At 46.7% G+C, this 27,422-nt stretch overlaps 1 protein-coding gene across 4 annotated transcripts; it reads right to left on the bottom strand.

Annotated features, from left to right (window-relative positions):
* Positions 1-199: 199 nt before the first annotated feature.
* On the bottom strand, positions 200-27,422 carry prox1a (prospero homeobox 1a). 4 transcript variants are annotated; one of them, XM_054791130.1, is made up of 7 exons: positions 27,056-27,422; positions 25,709-26,092; positions 25,019-25,618; positions 23,712-24,935; positions 19,432-19,539; positions 14,479-14,673; positions 200-1,455 (listed from the first exon to the last, which is right to left on the bottom strand). In XM_054791130.1, the coding sequence occupies exons 2-7, from the start codon at positions 26,042-26,044 to the stop codon at positions 1,270-1,272; spliced, it is 2,649 nt and encodes an 882-aa protein (XP_054647105.1). In that variant the 5' UTR covers positions 26,045-26,092; positions 27,056-27,422; the 3' UTR covers positions 200-1,269. The 4 variants fall into 4 exon arrangements, with proteins under 4 accessions (XP_054647105.1, XP_054647085.1, XP_054647096.1 ...); XM_054791110.1 differs by having other exon boundaries at positions 25,709-26,098; positions 27,056-27,421; XM_054791121.1 differs by lacking the exon at positions 27,056-27,422 and adding an exon at positions 26,844-27,008 and having other exon boundaries at positions 25,709-26,098.

The raw sequence follows: 27,422 nt of genomic DNA, 5'->3' as shown, positions 1-27,422 counted from the left end.
TTGTGCTGACAATAATCACACAGCGCTTCTCTTTTCATTCATCAGCAACAACAAGGAGGGATCACATGTCCTGATGGAGAATACAGCGAGGGGGGGGATGCAGTTAAAGTGGCCATCACGTTGCCTGGTTACCGTTTGGCTTGTTGGTTAACGCCACAAAAAAAAAAAAACATATTCCACTTTTTTTTTTTGTCAAAGAATAATTTATTTCATCTTGCACTGTGTTGGACGGTCAAATCTGTAGCAAGCGTTAATTAGAATCATTACAAGAGAATAACATTAATAGCAATAATTATTTGTCATCATAAATAAAACAGTATCAGAGTGATCGGCATTGTTATCACATCGATACAAGCTACAAATACAGCAGTGATTTGTTTTTCTTCCCCCTGCTGTTTAAATTGTCACAGGTGACCCGACCCATTTCAGCTTTTTGGCCCTCACAAATCCCCAATAGTAAAAGCATTCATGTCATTTTCTATTTGTCTGTAGACACTGGACGAGGCGAGCGTTAAAAGCTGAGTTACTGGAGGAGGATGCCCAGGAACAGGAGCCCAGGAACCAGCGGGAACAGGAATGATTGTTGTGGTGAGAGATCATCTTTGATTCCGGCAAATACTTCAATGCAGTGGAGAAACGGAGATGCCCACAGGTCTCTGGACTGTAGAAACCCATCTCATATTTTTCTAAAGTTCACGTGGGAACAGACAATTAAATAAGTGAAGGTGCAAACACAAAGAAAAAAAACAATAAATACTTTAGAACCAAGCACATGTTCCATCCATTATGATCAGATTAACCCCGTCGAGGCTGGGGGGGCAACCCCAGCCGGGTGGGGTTAGGCAAGTCTTGCCACACTGAGATGAACAGTTTTTGAGGGAATGCTACGGAGCTTTGCTAATCAGGAAGTGTGTGTCGGCGTGCATGTGAGGATGTAAGCTCATACAAAGGTGGAAAGCAAAAATACAGAAACATTACTTTTTTATCCTCATAAATGTCCATGACACTTAAAAACATCCACAATAAAAAGACTTTTATATATTATCTTCTTTGTTTCTAGTCGGCTCCATCCACTGTCCGCAAGAGGATGAAGAGCATGCGTGGACAAGGCGGCCGAGGAAGAGGAACATCTGTAAGTGCAACTCTCGTTTGTTTCTGGGGACCCCAAAGAAATAATTCTACTTCTTGGTCCAGAACAAACTTTAGTGTCACCTAATGACACCAGTTTAGTTCTGGGGCAGCACGGCAGGTATTCCCGACTCGTCCTCGTCAGTCGTGCAGGAGTTCCTGGAGGCAGTTTGGGGACTTGAAGGTGTCAGGGACTTCACTGTCCAGTTTGCAGATGACCTTGTAGATTGCCTTCTTCCACGACGGGTCGGCATCTTTGCCGGCCACGATGGCATTGAAGAACTCGCGGAGAGTCACCTGGGCCACCTCCAGAAATCGATCAGGCACCTGGAAGACATAAAAAAAAAAAAGTGTTAGTGACGGTTTTGATGACGTAATCTGTCGGAAAATGTCTGCAGATCCAAAACACACTTCCTGTTAACGGTTTTATATTTGCTGCGACGGCAATGAGACGGTACCTCTTGTGTGTGTTTTTCAAGAAAAGTCAAAGGGACGAAGACATACATGTCAACCCTCCCATTTCTTTCCGGGAAACTCCCGTATTTTGCCCCTCTCCCGATGTCTTCCCGTTTTTTCTGTGAAACTTCCATATTTTTGCCCTTCTTTTCCAGCATTCTCCCATTTTCTCCAGGAAACTGCTTTATTTTGGCCTTCTTTCCCTGGTTCCCTGAGAAACTCCCATATGTTGCCCCTCTCTCCGGGCCACTTCCCGTTTTCTCCGGGAAACTCCCGTATTTTGCCCTTCTTTCCTGGCCTCTTATTATTTTCTACAAAAAGTCCTATATTTGCCTTTCTTTCCCGGCATGGTCACATTTTGTCCGGAAACCACATATTTCCCCGTGTTCTCCTGTTTTCTCCGGGAAACTCCTGTATTTTGCCCGTCTTTCCTGGTGTTCTGCCAAAACTCCTGTATCTTGCCCTTCTTCCTCGGCATGCTCCCATTTTCTCAGAGAAACTCCCGTACGTTCCCTTCTCTGCCGGCGTCTTTCGTTTTCTCCAGGAAACCTCCGTATTTTGACCTCCCATTTTGTGATTTTCATCTTTTTTCTTTGTGTCGTCCTTTTCCCATTTTTTCCTCCTATTTTTCCATAAAATCCTGATCGTTGAGCCCTTATTTTAAAATCCCTTATTTTCAAATGCAAATGTTGCCAGGTAGTCAAGTCCTTCCCACGTGATCCATTGCCTCACGCTGTGTGCTGGACTCTTTGTCTTTGTGGGTTTACAAGCATTTTGTACTAACAATACCTCCTTCTCCCGGGGGCAAGAACATACAAAGACACCAAACAACGTGACAACTGCTCACCCGTTCTCTATATTTTTATGTTGCATTGTTGCATACACACACACACACACACGCACACACACACACACACACATACACATGCTGACTCCTTCAGACAAGGTGCATGCTCCTACACACTCCAGCAAACTGTGCAACCCGGTCACACGTGGCAGGACGTGCCAAGGTTAGCACACATGCACGCACGCACACACACACACACACACACACACACACACACACACTGAATGATTCCCCAGACTCTCGTACACTACATCCAGACTCTCTCTCTTTTTAGCAGGCCCCTGGAGACCCCAGTTGTTTCAATGAGACCCTCTGTCACTGTGTTGCCACACACACACAGGCACACACACACACACACACACACACACACACAAATGAAATGATTGCTACATCGGGTGACTTCTGTGCGTAGACAATAACTACACTGGAGCTAATAATCACGGTCAGGGCCGTTAGGAGTCAAATAAAAGGGTAATATCGTGCCAACCTGGAATCACCTGAAATGGTTACAACACATGCAAATTGACAATGATTGTGACTTTTGGGTTAGTGGCTTGTGTAGCTCACACGCCAGCAGACCATCATCAGTCGTACTGGACTACAGGTTGTGATGGTTGACCGTCATGTGTTTGGTGTGTTGATGTGGAACGCAGCAGCGCCTCACGCTCCGATACGCCACCTCCATCATCATCAAGCGATGCCAACGTTTGCTGCCGTCATCGTCTCTCGCTGACGGAAAACTACATCGAACGAGCGATGTTCTTTACTGAAAGCACATGCTGAGGTATGTGACCTCTGACATATTGTCTCCTGACCTTGAGGTCCACTTAGCAACATGTCATTATTGTACTATCGCCGCGTGTTTGTGCCGCCATTCCTGCCAACAGACACACATCTGCTTCCTTTTTCCTCTTCTTCACCGTCCCCGCTATCTGGCCTGGCTTTCGTCACTCACGCTTGCAGCCAACACACGTCGCACGCACACATGCATGCACGCACGCACGCGCGCACACACACACGCACGCACGCACGCGCGCACGCACATGCACGCACACACACAGTTGTGAAACTGCTCTGTCCCTCTGCTTGCCTGCTGTTAATCAGAGGAAGGTGAACTTGGTGACATGTCCGCGTGTGGGATGGGATGGTTTATTTAAGATATGCTTAACAAGTCACATCACATTTGCACAATTCAACATATCTGAAAAGGAGCAGGACAAAGCGGAGCGTATTTCATCCCATGTGAAAAGAAAGGAAGATGTTGAAGGACGGGGAGAAAAAACCGACATCAAGTAAACAGGAATTAAAATAGTGACACTCTTGTGCAGCGTTGAAGAAAAAGAAATAGAAATGGGAAGAATCAGGCTCCAAATAAACAAACAAGTTCAAATAAGGGGATATAGTGGAGATTAAATAAGACAAGTAAATCCAAAACGAGAATACTGGAGTGAAATGTTCACAGATTTGCACAGCACATTTTAGTAATTTAGCAATTTCGGTCATCTCGGTACAGCCAAACTGTGGTTTTCGTACGCCACGGTCTCGGTTTTTGTTTTGACATTTTTTTTTACTCTGACTCAGTTTTTGTAAAATACTGAATTGAATGTAGATGTGTCCGTTTCCCTTCACCGTATCGTAACAGAGCAGCCCGACGCGATGCTGACGCAGTCTCTGTGTTTTGTGGAGCGTGACTGCCATGTCCGTGGCATTTCTAAGTATTTTGCTTTATTTTCTTCAGGCCTTTTTATTTGGGTTTTCTTCATGTAAACCCATGGCTGTGTTCACACTGCAGGTCAAGTACGATTCTTTTTTTGCTCATGTGACCTCTATCTGATTTTTTCCATGTCAGTGTGAACAGCACAATTCCAATTATTTTCAAAAGCAAATCCAAATCCAATACGATGCGAATTCAGTATGAATGGTCAGGTCGCGTATTTACAACCTACACGACATCGAAAGGCGTGCATTGCCGTGCTTACCCAGACTCTAAAGCTACTCACGGGCCGTGCAAGACTTGGATAAAGGTACTCACCCGTATAGGCAAAAGTTCTTCTTCTCATCCGAAATGAATGTTTAAAAGTTGTTAATGAAGCCGTCTCGTCAGTGTCTCTATAGAGTAAATCCCCCCACCGCCTATACGGAAGGGTTTCAAATAAAGCAATAATTTACGACGACGCCTTGGATTCTTTCAGCTATGATTTGAAACACTGTACACTGCTTTTTAAAATTGACCAGACACATTAGGTGAATTGGACCCATTATCGGCTCCAATATGAAATCAGTGGTATCGCACATCACTGGAGCACAGCCTGCCGCAATCTTTACTTCCGTAAACACACGGAAATGCCAGTGATGTCGTGCTTTTGCGCATGCACGTTGCCCAGACGCTTTGCATTCATTGACCAGTCGCGTTTGTTTGGTAACGACCACATTACAAAAATCAGGTTTAAACAAAAAATGGGAATTCATACCCTGCAGTGTGAACGTAGCCTATAATTTCTATAAAATGTTCTTTTAAAGATATTTCTGGGTGTCTGCAAAGAACTCATTTTATTTCTTATGGGAAACATTGACTCGGTTTTCGGCTGACCTTTTGGAACAAAAAAGCAACTCTTACTCTTACTTAAACCGTGTTTAAGTTGTGTTTCTTAATATTGTTGAATGCGGCATCATTTGTTACTGGAGAGTGCGTCAAGTCTTTGTGTTCACTTTAATTTCCTCGTGGTCATCATGATGTCGTGTTCAGTGTTTGTGCAGTTCCTTGATGTCTTTGCTAACAACTTTGGCTTCCTCCGTCCCTCCATGTAACTTGACGTAGATTTTGCAGTGCCTTGAGTTGTAGCGTTTGCGTCTTAAGTATGGTTCTATTGCTTTTCTATTTGACTCATTCACCTTCTTCTGGCAAAGCAGCAAGCCACGTGTGCATGACGTGTAGCTCACGCGCTGATAAAAGGGTTGTAGGCGTCACACCGCTTTGTGTGGGAAAGTTGCCACCTTTTACTCAACGAGCTTGTTCTGCGAGCGCAGCCCATTGGGTTCACAGTGAATGTGAAACGGCATCCTTCAGTCTACCTTGAATAGTTCATAATGAAGTCATTAAGAAACTTTCACATGATTAGGAATGCGCATGAATAGATAATGTCACGGCAACGTGCAACAACCTGTTAATATGCTTGAACTTTCACACTGACAGAGCGGTATTAATGCTGCTGCACCGGCGCACATTAGATTTACAGACTAGCTGTTATTTCTGGGACCTTTTCATCAAAAGGCTGTGGCTGACCAACTTGCCTGATAGGTTGGTAGACATTCATTTCATAAAGAAAGAGGTCTCAGTCCAGGGCCGTTTTACACCACTGAAAAACATTCAAATATTGTTGCAAAATTGTTAAATAATAAAGTAATTAGTTTCATTTGATTTGCAGTGTTCCCTCGCTACATCGCACTTCACCTTTCGCGGACTCGCTCTTTCGTGGAAATGTTTTTTGTGCTTTTACAGCGTATGAACGTGCATTGTTTTCTGCATCCTGATTGGCTAAGGTACTGAAGAACATTGTCAGTCAACCTCCTCCGTGTCTTCCTGTGCAGTACGGAATGCGGTCAGCTTGCCAAATCGACATAAATGTCCGATCGCTAGCATTGTGATGCTCAAGTGCTGTGCGTTTGCAAGTTCTATCCAAGACAACACCCCAATGTCGGCAAAACGTTCTGCGTCGTCAAAGGCACCTACGGTCGCACCCAACAGGCAGAGGAGGAAGCTAACCATCGCACAAAATGTTGGACTTCTGGACATGTTGAAGGAAGGTAGAAGTTGCGGCTAAAACATATAATAATTGTAAAAAAATTAAGTTGGCTACTTCGTGGATTTCACTTATTGCAGGCTATTTTGGGAACCGTTCCCCCGCGATAACGAGGGAACACTGTACAGTCATTCCGTGCATGCACCAAGTTTTTTATTGAATAATCATCTCATCCGCTGTTGAGTTAGCAAGTTTACCCCCCCCTACAAAGACATGAAGAGTCCATCATTGTTATGGTAGGTTTATTTTATTAGACAGAGACTATAGAAGATATGATTTCAACAAAGATTTCATGCCCATGCATGAGGAGACTTAGTGGCATGTTGGGAAGCACAGAGCTCAGACGTTTCTTCGGTCACCAGGGTGGAGCATATCGGAGAAGTGATTACAGATCGAACTTGATGTTTCAGCTCCCTCCGAGGATGTTCTATGGGATTGTCTTCTTGAGACATTTCTTTGTTGCCCTAGCCTTCTGTTTTGGGTTGTGCCTGTGAATACCGTCATTCATGCAGGTTATTGTATTCTCAGTGACTGAAGCCTGCTCGGATGAGAGAAAAACGTCTTCTGAGACAACCTGAACAGTCCGGGTGCGATTGATTCATTGCCTTTGAGTATGTTTTGGGTCATTGTCATTCTGGAAGACCCAGGAGGTTCTCATCCCAAATTCTGTGGTATATGGCCCCTTTGGCCCCTCAATGCACCAAAGTCTTTCTGTACCCTGAGCAGAAAATCAGCCCCAAAGCAGAATGTTTCCACCTCCATCTCTTGAGGGATGGGAAGGGCAGTTAGCATTTTTCTGACTCCAAATAAGGGGAGTCTAGTTGATGCCAACGAGCTCAATTTAGCTTCATCTGACCACAAGGATTCTTTGAACTGTCGGATCTAAGTCCATTACAGCAAAGCGTGTTCCCAATGGTTGATGATTCTTGATGATTCTGGTCCTCGCTCCCTTGAGATCATGAACAAGTTCTCCCGCCTGTGCCCGTGAATATTCTCAGAGCATTGAAGCAATCGCAGGTTGACTGAGAAGACGAGCGGGCTTTATCGGCTCATGTCCAACGACTAGATAGGACAGCTCTAGTCTGAGGGGTTGGCGTAGGATCCAAAGTATTTATCCTCTAAAAGTAGAGGCATTCCCAGACAGGAACGGTTTTGTGCATTTGCGGTGCAAAATGTTGTCTGCCAGGCAACAACAGTCGTTAGTATTCCATTCAGATGTAACGATGGTCATGGACACGCCTTTCTCTCAATGATCCCAACACCGCACTCGGATCTTCTTGCAAGACAAGAAGATCCAGAATGAGGGTGATTGATAGTCATGAATTTCTTCCACTTAAGAATTATTATCCAATTATCACACCAAGCTTCTTGCTGAAGGGACAGGACTCATTTACATTTTTAATATCTCTCTCTGTTAAACAAACCTACCATAAAAATATGGACCGTCCACGTCTCGGTAAGTTTGTAAACCTACGAAATCAGATGTCATTTGTGTGATTTATTGGTTGGTTTAACGGTTAAAAGAAATATTATTATTATTATTATTATTATTATTATTATTATTATTATTATCAGTGATGTTTCTGCCTGATACCAGTCACCACAACCATGGTGCTAAAGTTTGTCTTTGCTCTTAGAGGAAGGAGTCTGCCTTCTGAGATTGCACGAGTGTGTGTGTGTGTGTGTGTGTGTGCGTGTGTGTGTGTGTCACTGTAGGGGACAATAGCCCGGGTCATCTGACCGAGAGGCTGCAGACCACTCGTATCACATGACAGCGGCTCAAGGCCACGTCTTTGTTAGCAGGCCTATTGTCAAAGCTGAGGAGGCAGCTGCGGAGGGGAATCACTGTGTGCATGACACACACACCCACGCACCCCCCCCCACACACACACACAGGAAGGCCCCTCACGGCTCAATGACAAAGACGATGCCTTCTTCTTCTTCGTCCCAACTGGAAGACGCTTGCACATGTGCGCACATGCACGCACATGCATTCTCGAAGCACATAGTTATATTTATAGTGACAGAAACTGGCAGGTGGCTTTGTCTGCAGCGTGGTCTGCTCTCTGTCCACCAGCCTCGTTCTCCATGAAACTTTGCTTCATTAGCACCTCATTTGCATCGATGAATAATCCTGCCGATTGCGCAACAACGGTTGTCTTAATTAACTGATGAGGTAAATAATAAAGCAGACGGCTTGTTTACACTGAGTGTTTCTTTAGGCTATTGGGAGGGAACATCCGAACGGGCCGCTGGGATTGCAGCAGGGTCTCTTTGAACGGGAAAGGCGAGGAAACGAGTGAATGGGTGACTCGGACAAGAGGAAAGATGACAAGGACTGTAAAGTAACAGAGAAAGACCTGAGAAGTTGAGCCTTTCATGCAGCGCATTGCTTATGAAACCAGATAGTCCTGAAATGTGAGCCACAGTGTGCCCCCCCCCAGGTGTGTGTGTGTCTCATTCAAAGTCAAAGGGCAGATTTTGTGAGCAGCCTCACCCACCCTTCAAGGGGTGTCCCTTTTAGAGTCTCATAAGTGAATATCTATGTTATGTTTGCGGATGAACGTGTGTGTGTGCGTAGCAACAGAACAGCCTCTTTGGAGGGGAAAAAGTATCGCGGAACTTTGGTTTTCAAACACCCCGGTTTTTGTAGGACTGTGTTGCACAAATGCGTCTTGGTTAACGTACGGCCAAACGGTGCGCGTAACAAACGAGTCGAGTTGACAACAAAACATCCGCACGTTGATCAAGCAGTGTGGTACTTTTGGAACTGGGACACTGTAGACCAGGCGTATTCAACTAAAATTCAAATAGGTCCAGATACAGAACATTTGCTCAAGAAGAGGTCCAGACCGGTCTGGTCTGGGTGGAAGTCTTTTGCATAGTTTAGCACCGATGCGCAGATTTGATTGGGCGAGTAGCATCACGTGGGACGGCTTAACTTGCATGGGACCGGTCAGTGGCGTTCCTGAGCTGATCAATCGCACAGTACCGTACCGTGAAGTCTAAAAAATAAAAGATGTGCCAGTCAAAATAGAAGCACCCCGTCAAAACGTATAGGACTACAGGCCCAGATCCGTGCTGGACTGCATCTAGGTCCAGACTCGGACCACGGTCTGCCAGTTGGTGATCCCTGCTATAGTCAGATTCCGGCCAGGGAATCCTTTAACCGTCTTTATTATGTTTGCTCTCATATAATGTTTTACATTTAAATGAGTCCAAAAGTGAATGCATTGTATTTGGATGAAACTTGCTCCTTGGTGCCGTCCCACATCTGGACTCTCTTGCCCCCTATTGTAAATCTGGTTAATAATCTGGGTGTTGAGTTTGACACCTGCCTGAACTTTGACAAGCAGATTGATTCTATCGTCGGAGCTACTTTTTCCAGCACAGTCTTCTGGCTAAAGTGAAGCTGGTCCCAGGCTTTGGGACGTCTTGCCTGTTGAATTGCAGCTACAGCTGACGTACGGGGGCTATATAAATGAAGTTTGATTGCTTGATCCATTTGTATGTGTGGTTTATTTGGTCATAGCACGCACACAGAATGGTCACAAATCTTTAACTGTCCCCGTCCTTCCTCCTTGCAAGATACAGCATTCAAGCGCACTGCATATTTCGGCTGCACAAAAAGTAGCCATTCTGCAAGTGCCAGAACTTTGATAAAGAAGATGAGATACGCTACTGAATTCAAGACAGAAGTCGGAGCAAAGGGCGAAGGTAGCATTTGTTGCAAAAGGACTGTAATGAAAAAGTTCCTGCTTAACACAGGTTGCATGGGGAAGGATATAACGGAGACACATGTTAAATGTTCATTTGTTAATTTCATTTGGCTTTGTTTTCTGCATGTAAACTAATTATTCTCTATAAAATGTGTTTTGTGGCTATTTTTGGAATCTCAAATTATGGGCCTGCAAGCAAAGCGCAGCAGCCCATCTTACGATCCCAAATGTATTCTTTATCTATTATAATTATACCTTATTCTGACACAACTAATCCCGGATGAACCGTGCACAGAACCCCGCATGCGTCGCATCATTGGAGAGGTCATGATCATGGGTAGTGTACTATTTATAGTGTGCAAAATGTTGTGTAGCTGTGGCGAAGCAATCGACAATAACAGCTTATTCTGGGGCAGCGACCGCATTTAAGAGCTGCGCTGAACGCGAGGCCGACTGGTTATTGCTCTCGACTCCCATTGAGAAGGTCCTGTGTTCGATCCCCAGGGTGGGCAGCGTGAAGCAGACGGGTTAGACTTACTTCTCCACTTGCACCATGGATATGACGTATGGAAAGAAGTCATTCATGTTGTCATTTCTCTTGTCAAATCTTAGTGAGATGTTTTGGGAGTGGGGGGGTGATGTACATATATTGCACAGGCGTAGCAGAAATCTTGGTGCCTGACGGGACACGCCCACCCGGAGGAAGCGTGCATGCAACGCCTGTGCCGTGCCGGGGGTAACTGCGAGGTCAGGCCCATTTAAAAATGACATTTTTTCCAGTTGGATTTATATTATTTCTTGTGGGAAAATTGATTTGCTTTTCAAACGTTTCGGTTTTTGCAACGCCTCAAGGTCGAAAAGCGAGGTTCCGCTGCACTTGAATTTGTAGAAATGTTCCACTCCACTGATGGAAAGGTAGAAGTTTACTTTATGAAAAGCCACCTCTTGAGGTGCATACATTTTGCCCGTTGTGCAAATAATGGGCATTTGAAATTCACAAAAGGCTCGGCAAGTTAAGGATGTCATGCCCAGTGCTGCTGGCACACTTAAAGGCAACTCAGTCTGTTCCCAAAAGAAAGTAAAAAAACGAGGAAATATTTCTCTTCCTCTTGGCAGCAACTCGAAGCTGACACCTTCCCCCGAGTGTCCTGGCAAAGAAAATCCCTCTGTGTCTTTTTGTTTTTTGAAGATGAGACTATTCCCCATTTCCTTTCCCTTTCTCCCACCTCCCCTCCTCATGCCTCCCTCATTAGCCAGCGGGCCGAGAAGTAATTAGGACAAAATATTTCTAGAGAGGGGGCGGTGGGTGACGGGGGAGGGGATGCAGAAGGATAGTGAGGTGTGCAAGAGTTTAAAAAAAGGAAGGTGGCTGGAGAGAAGGTAATTAATGGAGATGCAATGATTGCGCCAAGACTCACACAGAATAAACTATCCTTCCTCAGCAATCGTCTATTTTAAATGCTGGCTGTGCTCACCGACTAATGACACTGAAGTTGCTGACAAGAAGATGCCAGGAGGAGAAACCAGAAAGTGGACAGGCGAGCAGGGAGAAGAGGGGGACGAGCGAGCGGCTAAAGATGGACGAGGTTGATAACCGAGAGGATGAGGAGGACAGAGTCAGAAGGACAAGGGGGGTGGGGGAGGTGTGTTGCCTGACGGGGGACAAATCAAGGTGGAAGCGTGATGCTAAATTTGGCTAAAAGGAGAAGACTCCTGTGCACGACGGAGACTTGCTGAATCGACTGCGGTTCCGGTTTCACGCCTCCGAGCTTGACAAAGAGAAAGAGTCCCTGGAAAGTAATGTTCCCTCAGGGCGGGCAAAGGAGGGAGGCAGGTGAAGGTAAACGCAGGCGGGGAAGGTGGAAAACGACGGGAAGGAAATTGGCGTCCTCATCAGCGTCGTCTTGTGAGTTCTTGTAGAACATTTGCAGTTTTATGTTAGTGAAGTTTAAAGTGGCTTCAACACAAGCATCTCCGCCCCAAAATTGCTTTAAGATGCTCCAGTGTGGACAAATAACACACACTCGCTCTTAAGCAAAAATAGAGTGTGTTTGCTGAGCGTGTTTGTGTGCACGTGTGCTAATGGACATCTAAATGCTGCTGATGTTGTGTCAGAGAGTTTACAGGCCCTCCGGTCCCCTTAGACCAATATTGGGAGAGGAGAAGTGGGGGGGGAATGTGACTTCTGCAAATCGCTTTGACAAGGACACCTATGCCTTGAGCGGCGTCCTCTTTCGCCTCGTTGAACACGCACACAAACACACACACACACACACACGCACAATGCAACGTCCGCACCTCAGCAGAATCGTGAGGTGACTGTTGCGCTGCGAACAGCTGACTTGGTAGAGGGCGTTTGCTGAAACCAATTTGTGTGCCAACCAAAAACATCTCCACTACAACCTTTGACCCCAGGTACTTTTTGCATCTCGGATTGGTGTATCATTTGGGATCGTGACTTTCTCGCGCGAACCCGCAGAAATAATCCCTCAATGTTTGACTGCAACTAGCAACCGCGACCTCTGCAGTGGGGTGCGCGTAACCCCAGGTGTCATGGGGGTACGTGAATAAAAACACAAAATAATTGGCGCCTGACACTTCAAATTACAAGTGCGCCTGAACGCCTCATAGCGCAGAGCGCACAGTCAGAGTAAGTAAGTTTCACGATTATGTTGTGCATTAAGAGTGTTGTTAATTTATGTCGGCGTTCCAATCCCCGCACTTTTCCCTTTCAGTTTGGTGTCAGATGAATATGCAGGCTGACAAAAGTGATGCTCAAGTTCAACCCCTTCAAACGGAAGGATCCCAATATCCAGACAAGTAGGACCAGTACTTTATTTTATACTTTACTCACATCTTATCTATTTATCAGTCATTTTTAGCCAAATTGGACCATAACCCTCGAACCAGAATTACTTAGTATAAATTAGTTATCACGTTAGCGATGTCCTGATCAACATTTTTCTGGCTTCCGATTTTTGAAATAGTTTTGCTGATCTGATCCAATCCGATGTTTTATTTGTATTTTTTAATAAGAAGCTTTTGTTACAAACCTAAATTTCCATCCATTTATTTTCTATGCCGCTTATCCTCACTTGGGTCATGGGCATGCTGGAGCCTATCCCAGCTGACTTCAGGCGACAGGCGGGGTACACCCTGGACTGGTGTCCAGCCAATGGCAGGGCACATATAGACAAACACTCACATTCATACCTATGGACCATTTAGAGTCTCCAATGAAGCTAACATGCATGTTTTTGGAATGTGGGAGGAAACCAGAGTACCCAGAAAACCCCCACACACACGGGGAGAACATGCAAACTCCACACAGAAATGCCCAAGGGAGAATCCAACCCAACTGTTACTGTGTGGCCAACATGCTAACCACTCGGCCCAACGTGTGGCCTCAAACACGAATTTGAGGAATTGAATATGGTTATGAAAATAGCTTAAAAATAATGCAACCAAAGTATTACTGAATTACTTTTTTTATGACAGAGCATGGCCAACAATATTGTTTGGCTTTTGTAACAAACCTCTGTGAGTCAGGTCCCTAATCCATTAAAGAATCCAATAAAAGTCCATCCAATAAAAGACTAAATTGGACAAAAACGGGTTTGCAAAATACTTTCAGTGTAGGACTAATCATTGGACATGGCTACTGATCAATTTGTGGTGTGATTTAGAATATATGACTGTAGCTACGCAGCCGAATATCCAACGTCTACCATGAAACTAACTTCACCACGGTATACCGCAGTAACCGGATCGGCCTGATCTGATATTATCCGATCTTCAAAATACAACGCATCGGCAGCCGATCCCGATCCTGCAGATGGGACCGGGACATGCCTATTTCAAGTTTCTGAAGATTAAAAAGGGAGTAGTCAAATGCCTAAAGGGGTACGTGATTGTGAAAAGTTTGGGAACCACTGCTCTGCATCAAGCACGTTGAATGAAAGTACTTTAAGATTTAGTTCTAACTCTGTCGTTCTCACTCATTTTCTCAAGAGAGTTTAGGGAAATCAGCTGAGACCCTTGACCAAACCTACCCCAGTTTTCACGGATATGCAGTCAAACCTTAGTTTTCCAACGAGTCGGTTTGTGACAAAGATTTTGCCTCGGTTCTCGTACGCGGTCTCGAATATCGTACAACACTGCTCATAACAAACTGCAGACCTGCCACACTTGAAGAAATTGAATGAGTACATACTGAAACTGACCAAATGCAACCAAATACGTACGCGGCGGGAGAGCGAGACAGGTTGTTTGTAGGAGCCAAGGTCTTGCGAAAATGTAAAACTATCATTATTCTCTATAAAGGGTATTTTTTGTTAATATTTTTGGGTGTCTGGAACGGATTCATTGCATTTGCATCATTACCTATTGGTTTTCGTGCACTTCAGTTTTGGTCTGACCTTTTGTAATGAATGAATAACACAAACCGAGGTGGCACCGTAACAAACAAAGGCCGGCCCTTTTCGTCAGACTCGCTAACAGCTGTGTGTGCGCGTGAGGTCTTGCCTACCTCAAAGTCATTGGCTTTGTTGTAGTGCATGTTGAGCGCCCGGTAAAGTTCTGCGTCGCGGCCCACCGTCAGCTCCTCGGCAGCGGTCACACCCTCGTTGATGGCCTGCCGGGCAAACTTCTCCATCTGGATGTAGTAGAACTCTCTGAAATTGCTGAACCACTTGATCAGCTGGGAGGTGATGCAGCGGTTAAACTGCACAAGTGGGAATGAGAAGTTGGAAAGGTCAGGTCACCGTATCGTGCAAAAAAGAAACACAAAACATTTGTTTGTATGTTTTCCTGCGTATGAAAGAGAACCACACTGCTAGCCCAGTGAAAGTGTGTGTTTGTGGGTGTGCGGTGAGGCGGAAAAACAGCTTTGACACGGAGATTAAGCTCTGTATTGTTAGAAGACATCATCGCGCAGGGCCTGGCCTGTTCAGGATTAAGGGGTTTCTGGTGGGCGTGGGGGGGGGTGGAGTTGGATGACAGCGGAAGTGAAAGGTGCACTGTGAGGGTAAATACTGATTTGATCCGCTGATGATTCTGGACGTTTAGCCACTGAAAAAGACAGGAATGGTCCAACATTTTATAGAACACACTGGGAGGCCAGTAGTGTAGTTGCCGCACGTCGCTTCAGTCCAAAAATATGTCATGAAGAGGAAAAAGCATATGTAGTCGCACTGGACTATATATTTACTGTATGTAAAAAGACATTTCATCTGGAAAGGCAAGTTGTTCAACTACACGGTAGCATAAAGAGCATACCTGGTAGGCTGAATAGCCTCAGTTAACATCACAAGCCAACAAGTCCAACATGAAAGTTACCAGTAAGCAAGTTCACCAAGCTCCCGATCTCATCCCACATCACTGAATGGCAGAAGCAGCATCATTTATTTTATTATTATTCCACTTAGAAAAATGTTTGTGTCCATTATTGCATTTGATTTGTCTAATATTAGTTATAATTATGCAATATCCAATATCTACACATTCATGTCACAATGACTTGCTATGATTCTCTGCTCGAGGCTAGAGGGCTCTTGGCTCCAAAACAAGTCCTCCACATGCTTATCACCTGATTCAAATAGCCTTGGGTGTCTGGGCATGCGAGTCTGCCCTTCGTTGTGTCTGATGAGATCACCCCACCCCTCACGATCGTGGTTGCTATATTACCTAACTCTATGTTGCACTCTGTTTCTTAACATGATGCATTGCATGAAATGTAACTTTTTGCTGCAGTTCCACAGCTAGCCACAGCGCAACTGTCTGAAGTCGTCAAATATTACAACCACATGCTAGCATCAACAAACACCTGCCCCCCTCCCCACTGTCTTACCAGCGGCCAGCGTGTGAGCAAAGTGCTGAGCGTGAGGTCTGCCACTTTGCGTTTACGAGGAAACCAGGGAAAAGGGGCAGCGTCAGAAAAACGTGTCAAGTGGTGCTCCGCCCCTTCAATCCTTCCGTCATCCTGCCCCCTCCGGCTGTGTCAGAAGGCCAAACATCCTTTTAAGAACTGCGTTCAGCGCCGCTTGGCACATTTTCGGGAGGACAGTTTGAATATGCATCATCAACATAAATGTTGGGACAGTGAAGGAGTCTCTGGAGATTTTGTGCAGAGGCAGCCGACACGGCTTGTGTGTTTGTCTGTGCAGCGCTGCACAAAACCCTTGCACAGCAATCCCTCACTTATCGCACTTGAACTGGATCCAGAACCGATTGTGATAAGTGAATTTCCGCAAAGTAGGATTCATCCATCCATCTTCTTCCGCTTATCCGAGGTCGGGTGGCGGGGCCAGCAGCCTCCCCGGCCACTTCGTCCTATTTTAGGACTAATAATAGGCGGTATTTAATGAATCTATTTTTGATGGCGTGAAGCCGTGAAATTGGAAGCGTGACGCGGCGGAGGATTACTTGTAGCGTACGTGCATTGTGTTGTTATTGTTGCTGCAGCCCTGGGGTTCTCGCAGTTCTCTGCCCGTTTGATTAACTTGTCAACTCAAGTGTTTAAATGCTCGATAATGACTGGTGTGCCGTGGCGCCGGAGCTGCTGCCCGTTCACATCTTGATTCCTCCAAATTGGCCGTGTAGCTCCATTTATCACGCTAAGAGGCAGGCGGGCCGCTAATTGATTCCCAATGAGACCATGTCAGACAGGCACTCAAAGAAAGAAGTCCAGAGTAACGTTACGGCGAGGATGCACGCTCGTCTGTAAAAATCCTCCTTTGGCGGGAAGGGAGGAGAGGAAGGAGTGTCAAATTAATCCACACCCCCTCTGGTCTTAACGAGGCCTTAATTGCTCTCACTGACTCTCTCAAGACATCACGGCGATTACCTTGCAGTCGTCACGCTCACATGTGAGTGTCTGGTCAGAAGACGAGTGCTGTTCACATCCTGTGTGCGTGTGTGTGTGTGCGTGTGTGTGTGCGTGTGTGTGCGTGTGTGTTACTTAAACAGTCATCAGCTCCAACCCACTTCCCACAACAAGCTCCGCCGCCATTCCACACAAGAGGCTCATCTTTAAGAACTGCTTTCCCAGAGATGAGTCCATTCAAGTCCAATTAGCGGGAGCCATTCAGGGCCCTAATTCCCTTACAGTGAACCTTCCCGATCCTCCGCACACATGCTACGTATTGTTCCACGGGAGGGACGGCGATGGAGGCGGGGCGAGGGCTCATCCGGAGAACGAAAGAGAGAGCGAGACACTGACCCGGATTTTGAAAATATGATAATAATGAGGGCGATGAATGCAATGGGACAATGAGATGACACCCACACACACACACACACACACACACACACACACACACACACACACACACTCCAGTAAAAGGACAGCCTGGCTCATCACAAATAGGATTAGCTGTGGTTCGTTTTTATATTAAGCGGAATAATAACCCGCCATTGATAAATATGACAGATTAACGCGGATTAACTGTCAATTAAATACAAATTCGACAATACATCATCATTTACATAAAATGTAAATTGTGAGGAGAGGCTTTTCCTGAAATATATTTTTTTATGTAGCTTTTGGCAACGGAAGCGGTGACAGTGTCCATCTGTCAAGCCCCGCTTCCTAAAGCCACGGCATGAAGCGATTAGGTTGCAATATCTACGCGTTAACTCATTAGTGGAAATGTGTTCATTTTTAAATGAAAACCTAAAGCCGCGTGAACACAAAGAATATAATCGGAGATGATGGAAAGTAATCTGATTAGGGGCAATGATCCCTGTCAGCATGCAGGAGCTTTGTCTCAGGACCATTTAAAGTCCAAAACACCTGCAAAATCTACGAGGATACAGTAGGAGGGATGGAACTGGTCAACACTCTCACAGAGGTACTGATAAAACATCTTGCTCTGAGTTTGAATGATTTACACATGTAATTATTCATTTGGATTATTTTATTTAATTATTTCAGAATTACTAACAAACGTACTTGTTTGCTCATAAAACACACACAGAACGATGAACAACTTTGTGTCTGTCTCCTTTCTTCTGCACCGTACTCGCTGCGCTGCGGAGGCACTGCTCACGTAGTGAGGCATTCAAGCGCACTGCGTAAGTCTCAGTGTTAAGCATACAGTTAAACCTCAGTTGTTGTATCATTCGGTTTCCGACGAGACTTTGGACGCTGTTTTTTTTCAAACTATTCAGTTGCCCATGCAAAGCACCCCTATACGTTGGCGACACACTCACTGCTAAATAACCCACCACGGGGCCAAAGACGGTTGCAAGTGCCCCCGATTGGATAAATAAAGGGTGAGAAACACTATTGAATTTAAGAAAGGCAAAATACTCGCCGCTCCTCACCGTTCCCGCCAACAAGAATCTTCAATGAAGGTAAAAGCAATGTTAAATGTTTGCATTGTTTGTCTGCAATAATCATTCTCTGTAATTTATTTATTTTTTTTAATATTTTGGGTGTCTGGAATGGATTAATTGGATTTGCATTATTTCCTAGGGACAACATTGCTTTGGTTTTTGTATGTTTTGGTTTTCGAAGAACAAAAGTACCACTGTAGTCTACTAGTGTTGGTGAGTGTATTTTATCCCTTATTTTATCCCTTGTCAGTGTTTGTGTTGCGTGTGTGTGTGCGTGTGTGTGTGTGTGTGTGTTTATAGTTAATGGTCTATCAGTCTCAGTAGGTGAGCTTAGCAACCTTGTGTTTGCCTAGCAACCCAATGTCCTGGCGACCCTTGTTACCATGGCAGCCACTGAGGATGTGGCACTGCCTCGAGGAAGTGGTCACGGCAGATATGAGCCACGGGGCAGCTGGTGTGTGTGTGTGTGTGTGTGTGTGTGTGTGCACTCATTTGAATGCGGCGTCCCGGATCAGGCCGTATGCTCCTTTTGCAACAAATCACGTCGCAGCCTGTAAACCCAAAACAATCAGCACCTTTGTTTTAAAGCTGTTGTCATTTGTTGTCATGCGCCCCCCCTGGTGCCCGCCCCCACCCCCCTGCACTCCCTGTCATTTTCTCAGGACGCCCAGCCCCCAATTAATAACCAACGTGTTTTTCTTGCATGATGGGCACGTTGAGATTGATCTTCCGTAGAAAGTACGAGCCACTTCTCTTGTTACGCCAGTAAGAGTGAAAGCCTTCTGTGTGTTTTCAGTAGAAGTGCATGGTGGAAGGGGGGGGCATTATGGCGTGACCCCACCCACCACTGCCCACTGCAGGCTGATTAAGGCCAGAAACTCTAATTATGCTCCAAAGATGTGACAGACTGGCGCACCCATCTGCGACACACATCCGTCCTCGCACATGCACACACTGCATAGAACACAAACACACACGAGCACCAAAATGCATGATGGGATTATTCAGCACCACGTACCCCCACACCTGACATATTCTTTACCTAAGCCTGCATCATTTTTATTCCAATTCTTTGTTTTTTTTTTTTTTTTGAAGACACTCTTACATGCTTGGACTTTTGGACTTGAAAGGCGTGAGCACCCACCTTGACGTCGGAGAAGAACATCTTGAGCATGTTGGAGGACGGATAGCGAGTGTAGAAGAACATCAGCTTGGCCTTCTTCAGGTGGTTGGGAGACAAACCCTCTTGGATCTGGAAGGAAACTGTTAAGGTTCTTTGGCCAGCAAACGTTATTCATATTGTAAATATTGGCGGAACGATGAGCTTGTGAGCAGGTTGACAACAAAACCAGTGAGAAAAGAAGATCTCAATTACCGGTTGTGAAAGACTTGTGCTCTTCGACTGTCAGGAAACTACACCTGAATTGTAACAGCGCAAGGAATCCATGACCCCTCTAGCTTCCATTAGCATAGCTTTATCCCAAATGACGGTGGCGACAGACGAGCGGTTGGGACCACAAGAGCGGCCAGTAGGGGTGGGTGTTCCTCCTCTCTCTGCGCCTTTTAATGCTGTTCATTTTCACTTCCATGGTGATGGCTTTCCTTTTCCTTGATGCACTGCCGTTTGGGAGACGTGAAGAAAGCAAACACCGCCTTCTTGCCGTGTGTTCATCCGCCCGTGAAATAGTCGCAGAGAGGAGGGATGTCCCGATCCGTGCATTAAACCACTCGACTACCGCCACCCGCAAGAAGAAGACATGTCCGCGGTGCACCGTGGTGAGGTTAGTTTCACGTTGGATGTCGGACATTCGGCTCCATCGCTACAACGGTAGCTCCCGTTGCCAAGGGGGGCCAAAAATTTCTGGCTACACCACCGCTCGCGTGGGAAGCGCTGCTCTAACCGCCGGTTGTTTACACTAGGGACCGTCAATAAATTACTATTGCGCTGAAAAGGGGTTGTTAAAAAATGTCATACATTCTAAATCACAGCAAAAATGGATTTATAACCACATCCAATGATTAGTCCTACCCTAGAAGTATTTTCCAATTGGATCTTTCATTGGATTAGGGACCTGACTCACAGAGGTTTGTTACAAAAGCCAAAAAATACTGTTGGTCATAAAAAAGTACATTCAGCAATACTTTGGTTATTTTTTCAATGCTTTGAAGAGCTTTTTTCATAACCATATTGAATTCCACAATTTCATTTTTGTAACAAAAGCGTATTATTTATAAAAAATAAAAAAAGGATGGGGAGCGTAATTATTATAATAAAAATAAGAAGGGTTTTGAGGTACACTGATCACAGTCCCACAGTCGCTATCTTATCCGCTCTGTTGTGTCTGAACCAGTCAAATAATTGTCGTAATGTGTTTGCGGTGAGATGGCCCGTGTGTGTGAGTGCGTGTTTGTTTACGTGTGTGCACACGCGTGCGCCAAACAACAGCTGTGCCCCACCACTCTGCCATTTCGCCACCACATTAACAGCCCTGTAATCTATCAGTGAAGATGAGGCAATCAATGGAACCCCCTGCAAGGTCAATTAGCGTACGCACACACGCACAGAAACCCCAGGGGCCAAATATGCCTGCAAAGAGGAGCGAGAAGAAAGTGTGCTATGGCGAAAAAAGGGAAAACACTTTCCCTTTTAGTCCCACATTTGACCTGACTTCCCTCCGAATGAGTGCTCTCGTTATACAGTTGTTATTGCGCAACTGCGCTTTAGAAGCCTTTACTTAAATTCGGTCGGCTTTTTAGAGGCTTCGTCACAAACAGTTTGTGAAACCGGAGGCGAGTCCCGCTCGGTCATCCTCATTCGCTCGGTGGCACATTCGCCAGCGAAGACGAAGCGACACCATTACCTGATTAACATTCATGCCCACCTGTCACACGGAGGGGGTTGCGGCCACGGGGTGGGGGGGGATAATACATTGTGTTCTGTGTCTTCATGTTTGCTGAACGCTCACCAGCACAACTAATAAAGGCCGTGAGGTGTCTTGTCGACGTGACGGTGACAGCACGCGTGTGTAACGGTGAATCAACAAAGCAAGCGCCGGTGCTGCTTCTTCCTCGTCTGCTTTGTCTCCTTCTCGTCTTTGTTGGTGTGTTTGTGTTTTTGCGAAGGACTCGCCGCATCGGCTGTAACATGACCTTGCAGCCAGGTGTGTTTGTGCATGGAAGCTAACTTCGAAGAGAGGGTGTGCGTGTGTGGGGGGGATTCATAAATGAATGGAGTACATCTGCTCAGCTCCGCACAAAAGATTAGTGGTTCACAGACCTGAGTGTGCTTGTGCGTGTTGATGTGCGTACCCGTGTGAACATGTCACGCAAACTGCTTGATCCGTTTGAGCTGGAGCTAATCATCCTTGCCAACGTTTGCCTCGGTGTTTTTTCTGAACCCGTACTTTCTCCTTTGTTGCTCGGACTGATTGATCGTTTGTGTATTTGCAGTCAGTCTGTTCGACCGTCATGGACGCCGAGGGGGGTTCTGTTTTTGCCCTCTGTTGGTTGGTTTGTGTTCAAAATAACTTGAAAAGCTCTGAATGGATGTGGATGCAATTTTCAGGAATTGGCGTAAACAGGATACGAAAGAATTGATCAAATTTTGGGGGTGATCCGGATCACCGTCTGCATCCAGGCTTCTTTTTTTTTTAGAAGGATTCTTTAACATTGCGAGATATTTGTGCATATGTCCACAAAAAATGCTCAGAGCACTTGGACACACAAAAAAATATACACAGGACAAGTTTCCAACAGCTTCTAGAAAACATCAAAGACTGATCCAGATCATGGAGCCATTCCGGATGCTATGATGCGGAATATGTAAAAGGAGGAGACCTTTTGGAACGCTCATCCTAGGAAGGAGCTATAAACATGCAACCAGCAGCGTTGCGTATACTATCTACAGCCAAGACTGTGGGATGTGGATTTGTTGTTCGAGCTAGATCCAGAAGAAAACCACCATTACGGAAAATGCCATTTTTGCAAATAACTACTGAACTAATATTGATATCATGATGAATCCCATTGCTGATGCAATGTTTTCATGGTCAAGGAATCTAAATATGTAGAAAAAATAAATGTAGGACTAATATTTATGCTGTAAATCACAATATGGGGGGAACTATGGCGCTTGGCGGAGGTCTGCGCTCTCTGAGCTAATTTAATTTCTTTAATTTGAATGTGACTTGATTTATTTAACAATAATTTTAATACTAACAATTAATAAATAATAAATAAATACACGTTAGAATAAGCAAAAGTCTCATCCTGCATTGGATGGTATTTAGTATATTTAATTAATAAAAGTGAAAAAATATCAAGAAAAATTACGTTTTTTTGCAAAATGAAGCATTTTTCTGTTTTTCTAGACAGTAGAAACGGTTTGGACACCTGGTCCAGCGAACCCACACCAGGTCCCGCTTTCTGCTCGCTCATTTTGGGTCAGTGACATTTTTAAAAAGACTGATGTATCATTTCAAAGATGTTTTTTTCTTTTCTAGTTAAATGAGAAAGCATTTTGGGATGAAACAAAACAGCAGGATCAATAGACTTGTCTAATATTGCTTTTAAAAAAAATTAAAGCAACGTCTTTGCTTTGAAGTAACGCCGTGAGATCAAATCATTGCGACTGCAAGGAATTCCTGTTTGTCAGGTTCAAAGTCTTATTTTTACCCTCACTTTGTTCTTCAAACCGTGTGAGCTCGTGCCTGTTTGCATGCATGTGCGGCTGAGCGTGTACGTGGGAAGCCCTCTCCATATGAAAGGTTAGGAATGAAAAGATAAACAACTACCTGCAAACACCTGTCCACACGCACGCTCCCCGGAAAGGGCGAGCGTGCACATGCAAGGAGTGCATGTGCATTCGGCTGCCGAGCAACTGAGTGCAAAGGCCAACAAATGAAAGTAGGTAGGAGGGACTTGAGGAGGAAGACAGCTCGCTAAGCGTCCTTGGAAAGCTGGCATCAATGAAGCCGAGCATCTTTTCCTCCGTTTGAAAGGCGATTAGCTTGGAGCTGCCGCGTACGAGGTGTTGACCCTCCCGCCCTCGCGCTTTCGTGCATGACGACGTGAAATATGATTTGCTTTGAGCGTTTATGTACAAAGTGTGATGAAAGTGAGCTAACGCCACGAGAGTGACTGGCGAGCGCACGGGTGAGAGAGAGCCACCCCCGGACTTAAAAGAACTTGAGACAGCAGCGCGCGACCTGTTTAATCTTCCCCCCTCTTGCAAGACCTGGCGCGCCTCGTTTCATCTCTCCCTCTCAGTACGGAAACAAGAGGGAACCAATTAATGAGGACTAATTGATATTAAAGACTTTGTGCCAGCAGTGCTAGCAGCTGCTACCCCCGAGACGCCTCTCACACACACACGTGCGCACACAGCCTTGCACACGCATGCAGCCAGTCGAGAAGGAAGGATACGGTGCTGCTGGAGTAAGGTGAGGTGTCGGCCATGTCTGCCAGGTCGCCACACTCGGACTTGATGAGAGCCAGCGACAAACTCTCAGGCCCGTGTTGGCTCGGAGAACTCTGCCTGTGATGGTGGTGACCAAGGTGCCCTCCTCCTAGGGTAGCCATTTTGGTTCTCAGGCTTAGAGTTTCTCGGGTCATGTCCATGGAGTCTGGGGAGGAGCGAATGTGGTGGTGGTGGTCCTTGGGCCCCGGAGCGTACCCGACTCCCCCGTGCGACCCCAGAGGGCTATGAAAGGGGTAGCCCATGAGCGGGAGAGGGAAAGGATGGCGAAAGGACGGAGGGCTGAAGCCGAGAGTGGCTGTGAGGGGGGATGGGTGGAGAGAGGGGTGGTGTGGGGGTGGAGGAGGAGGTAAGGATGGATTGCCATTTTCTTCACAGCCGCCGCTGCCCCCACTCTTGCGCACCACCAGCGGCAATGCCTCCGTTTGATCGTTGGGTGTTGGCACGCCGCTTAATCTGCCGCTCATACCGTTGAACGAATCCAGCGGGCTCGGAGCGATGATGTCGCCGAAGCAGTGAAGCCTCTGATTGGAGGAGTGGTAGTTGGAGGTGGGGCTGCCATCTCCGTTTAGACTTAGGGCCAAAGCGCCACCGCCGAAACGGGAGTCCGGGGTGAGGGAGGGCAGAGGGCCGAAGAGCGGCGGACCGGAAGAGGATGAGTTGGAAGAAGAGGAAGGGGCGGCCGGCGTGCTACTGTGGCGGCCATGATGGTGGCTCATGGCCTGCTTGGGTGATGAGAAACCCTTGACGACGGTGTCAACGACCTGCGAGACGGCACAGTTGAGCTCTTGCTTAAGTGTCTCCGCTAACTGTCTCCCCCCTCGCCTCTTCACCATCCTCCCCCCATCCCTCTCCTCATCCTCCTCCTCCGGCCTCCCCTCCACATCGTCTTCCATCTCTCCATCCATCAAGGCCTGTTGTCTCAGCAGGGCTCTGGCCCGGTCCAGGAACAGGCCCGGGTCCAGCTCTGACAGGTCATCATGGCGGCGGCGCCCTCTGTCTCTGTGCCTCTCCTCTAGGCCATCAGAGCGGATGCTGTCCTCAGACAAGTTACCATCCTCATCCCTCTCGCCGCCTCTGTCCACCTCGCCACCCTCGTTGTTCTCCTCCTCTTCTTCTGTCTCAGAGTCATAGATCTGGTAGAACTTCTCCTGGAGTTGGCGCAGTTGCTTCTGAACCAGAAAGAACATAGAGTGTTCAGAACGGTGTATTGTCAGCCTTAAGGTCGAATGTTCACGACTGCTCGATGACCCACCTGCATGTCTTCCAGCTGCAGCTTCAGCTGTCGCCTCTCCTCCTGTCGCTGCTCCTGCCTGGAACACACCAGCTGGGGGAAGCTTTGTTGCTGCTGAGGCAGGCGCTGCTTCCTTTTGTTCTCCCGGTACACCTCGCCGGCGCTAACCCCTCCGGCACGGGAACCTGGAGAGCTGAGAAGGGAAGCGGTGCAGTCGCTTCGGCCGTGCCCGTGACTGTTGCCCCTGTGCTCGTTACCGCCGCCGTTTCTGCAGCTCTCACTGTCGAGGTTGCTTTCTTTGCCGTGGTCGCCGGTGCTGGGCCGCACCAGCGGCGAGTGACTCATACCACGGATTATATTTTCCACCCGCGCTCGCTTCGCCCGAAGGTGCTCGTCTGACAGCCTGTCCAAGTCAAACGAGGAGACGGAGAGCGGCTGAGCAGGAGCATGAGCGCTGAGGTTGGAAGTAGGCAGCGGTCGTCCGAACGAGGGTGGAGCAGAGGGTAGAGGGGGTCCTGGCGAAAGACAGTTAGACGGGCTGTCCCGGTCCTGGGAGGAGGAGTTGCTGCAGCCGTCCTCAGCCTGGATCTCTGAGCCACCACTGGACAGCGCCCCACTGCCCTGAAAAACATAACGACGAGAAGGAAATGATAGGCGTGTGTGTGTATTCGCTAAATAAGCAAAACAAATGACATGACAATAAATAAGAACCTGAAAGCCGGAGTCACTCCCGCCGTTCTTCCCCATGTTGTTCTTTAGAAGCTGCGAGATGATCGTCGCCCCGGGGAAGGGCATCATAGCGTCCTCATACGAGTTGGCCCGTTTCAGTAACTTCCTCAGAACGTTGGATTTCTCCCCATCGCCGCTGCTGCCACCGTGGGCACGACCGACCAGCGGGCAATCCCCGTCCCGGTCAGGGCTGTGCGACGGGTTCATGCTGTCGAGCAGGATCCCAGTGACGCTACCCACGGTCCTTTTCACCCCGATGTCCACGCGTCTACGCTTGGTCTGTTTGGTTAGGAGCACGGCGCTGTCATGATCCGGCATCACGCAGGGCAGCTAGGCTGACATGACCGACGGGTCCTATCAGGGGCACTGCAACTACACAAACACACAATTAAAAAGACGCATGCATTTAATGAAAGACTAAAAATCAGAGCGGGGAGACAATTTTAGCACATTTGTGTCTAAAAGTGTCAGAATTCTAAATGCTCACAAAGCCCACATGATAAAAAGAAAACAAGCTTGCTTGTATCAAAAGACGCATGGAAATAATCACTTTATATTTTCTTCAAGCGATTCATCTATGAATTAAGAGTTGATTTCGATAGGAGACGACTCAAGCGCCAACAGGCGCAAGCGTGCATACGAATTGACGGCTTTGCCAGCGGCCGGTGACAAAGCAAACGCTGTCCTCCTGTCCACACACGCCACAACTTTCCAAGCAGCTTGTCTTCAAGTCAAGAGTGTGTTTGCGGACGTTTGTGTCCCACCACCAAACTAATTCATGTATTGTGTTGGCTTGGCAGGACCACACGCACACACACACACACACACACACACACACACACACACGGCAGAAGACCTTCTCTTTTTTCATGGATTGTGTTCAAGTACAATCAGATGTCAAATGATTATATTTGAGGCATAAATCTCATTTGTTTGTATTTCTACAATTTTAAAAAAAGGTATGTCAATTTTAGTCAAATCGATTTATTAAATCGGGGTCATTTGACCGAGTGGTGAAAAAAAGAAACAACAATCCAAGTGAGAGAACAGACAAGGTTCTGCTCTTCTTGCAAACACTTTCCTCGGCAGTTCGACAAATCTCAACAAATCAACTTACTTTTTATGCCTCTGAGCGCAAAAAACGTCACTTCCAGAAAAAGGAGACACGAGAATGGATTCACTTCAAGCGCGCGACAAACTCCAAACTTCAGCCTTGACTCTTGCGTCGCTGTGCACGTAAATAGTTTGGAACGTTTTCCAAAATTCAAACGGGGAAGTTGAAATATAAACCGCGCCGCACAAAACAACCTCACACGAGTTCGTACTCACTTGTCTCCAGAAAGAAGAGCGATCCGTGCAGGTCGGTGACGGTGATTGACTGCGGCGACGAGACTGCTCTCAGTGTCGGGCGTGCGAGCGTGCGGGGTGGACGAGGGAGAGCGCGCGCGCGTGTGTGTGCGCGCGTGAAAGAGACAGAGAGTTTGCCTCCTCCTATGATGACTAGGGTTGGGGCGCAGAGTGCGCGTACCGGCCCGTCCGCCACTTTGCACTCTCACACTGGAAGACTCCGAGCAAGTAGCGCACCAAGACCCGCGTGGACGTAAGGCTTAAGACGCCGCCTCACGTGAGGTAACGCCCCCACCTGACCAATAAGGACGAAGAACCGGGACAGCCGGCTTTTATTAAAGAGAGGAGC

Source organism: Dunckerocampus dactyliophorus, chromosome 1, assembly GCF_027744805.1.
Source record: "Dunckerocampus dactyliophorus isolate RoL2022-P2 chromosome 1, RoL_Ddac_1.1, whole genome shotgun sequence".
In the NCBI taxonomy this organism is placed as follows: domain Eukaryota; kingdom Metazoa; phylum Chordata; class Actinopteri; order Syngnathiformes; family Syngnathidae; genus Dunckerocampus; species Dunckerocampus dactyliophorus.
Note: the sequence above shows the minus strand (reverse complement) of the source record. Positions and strands in the feature narration are given on the sequence as shown.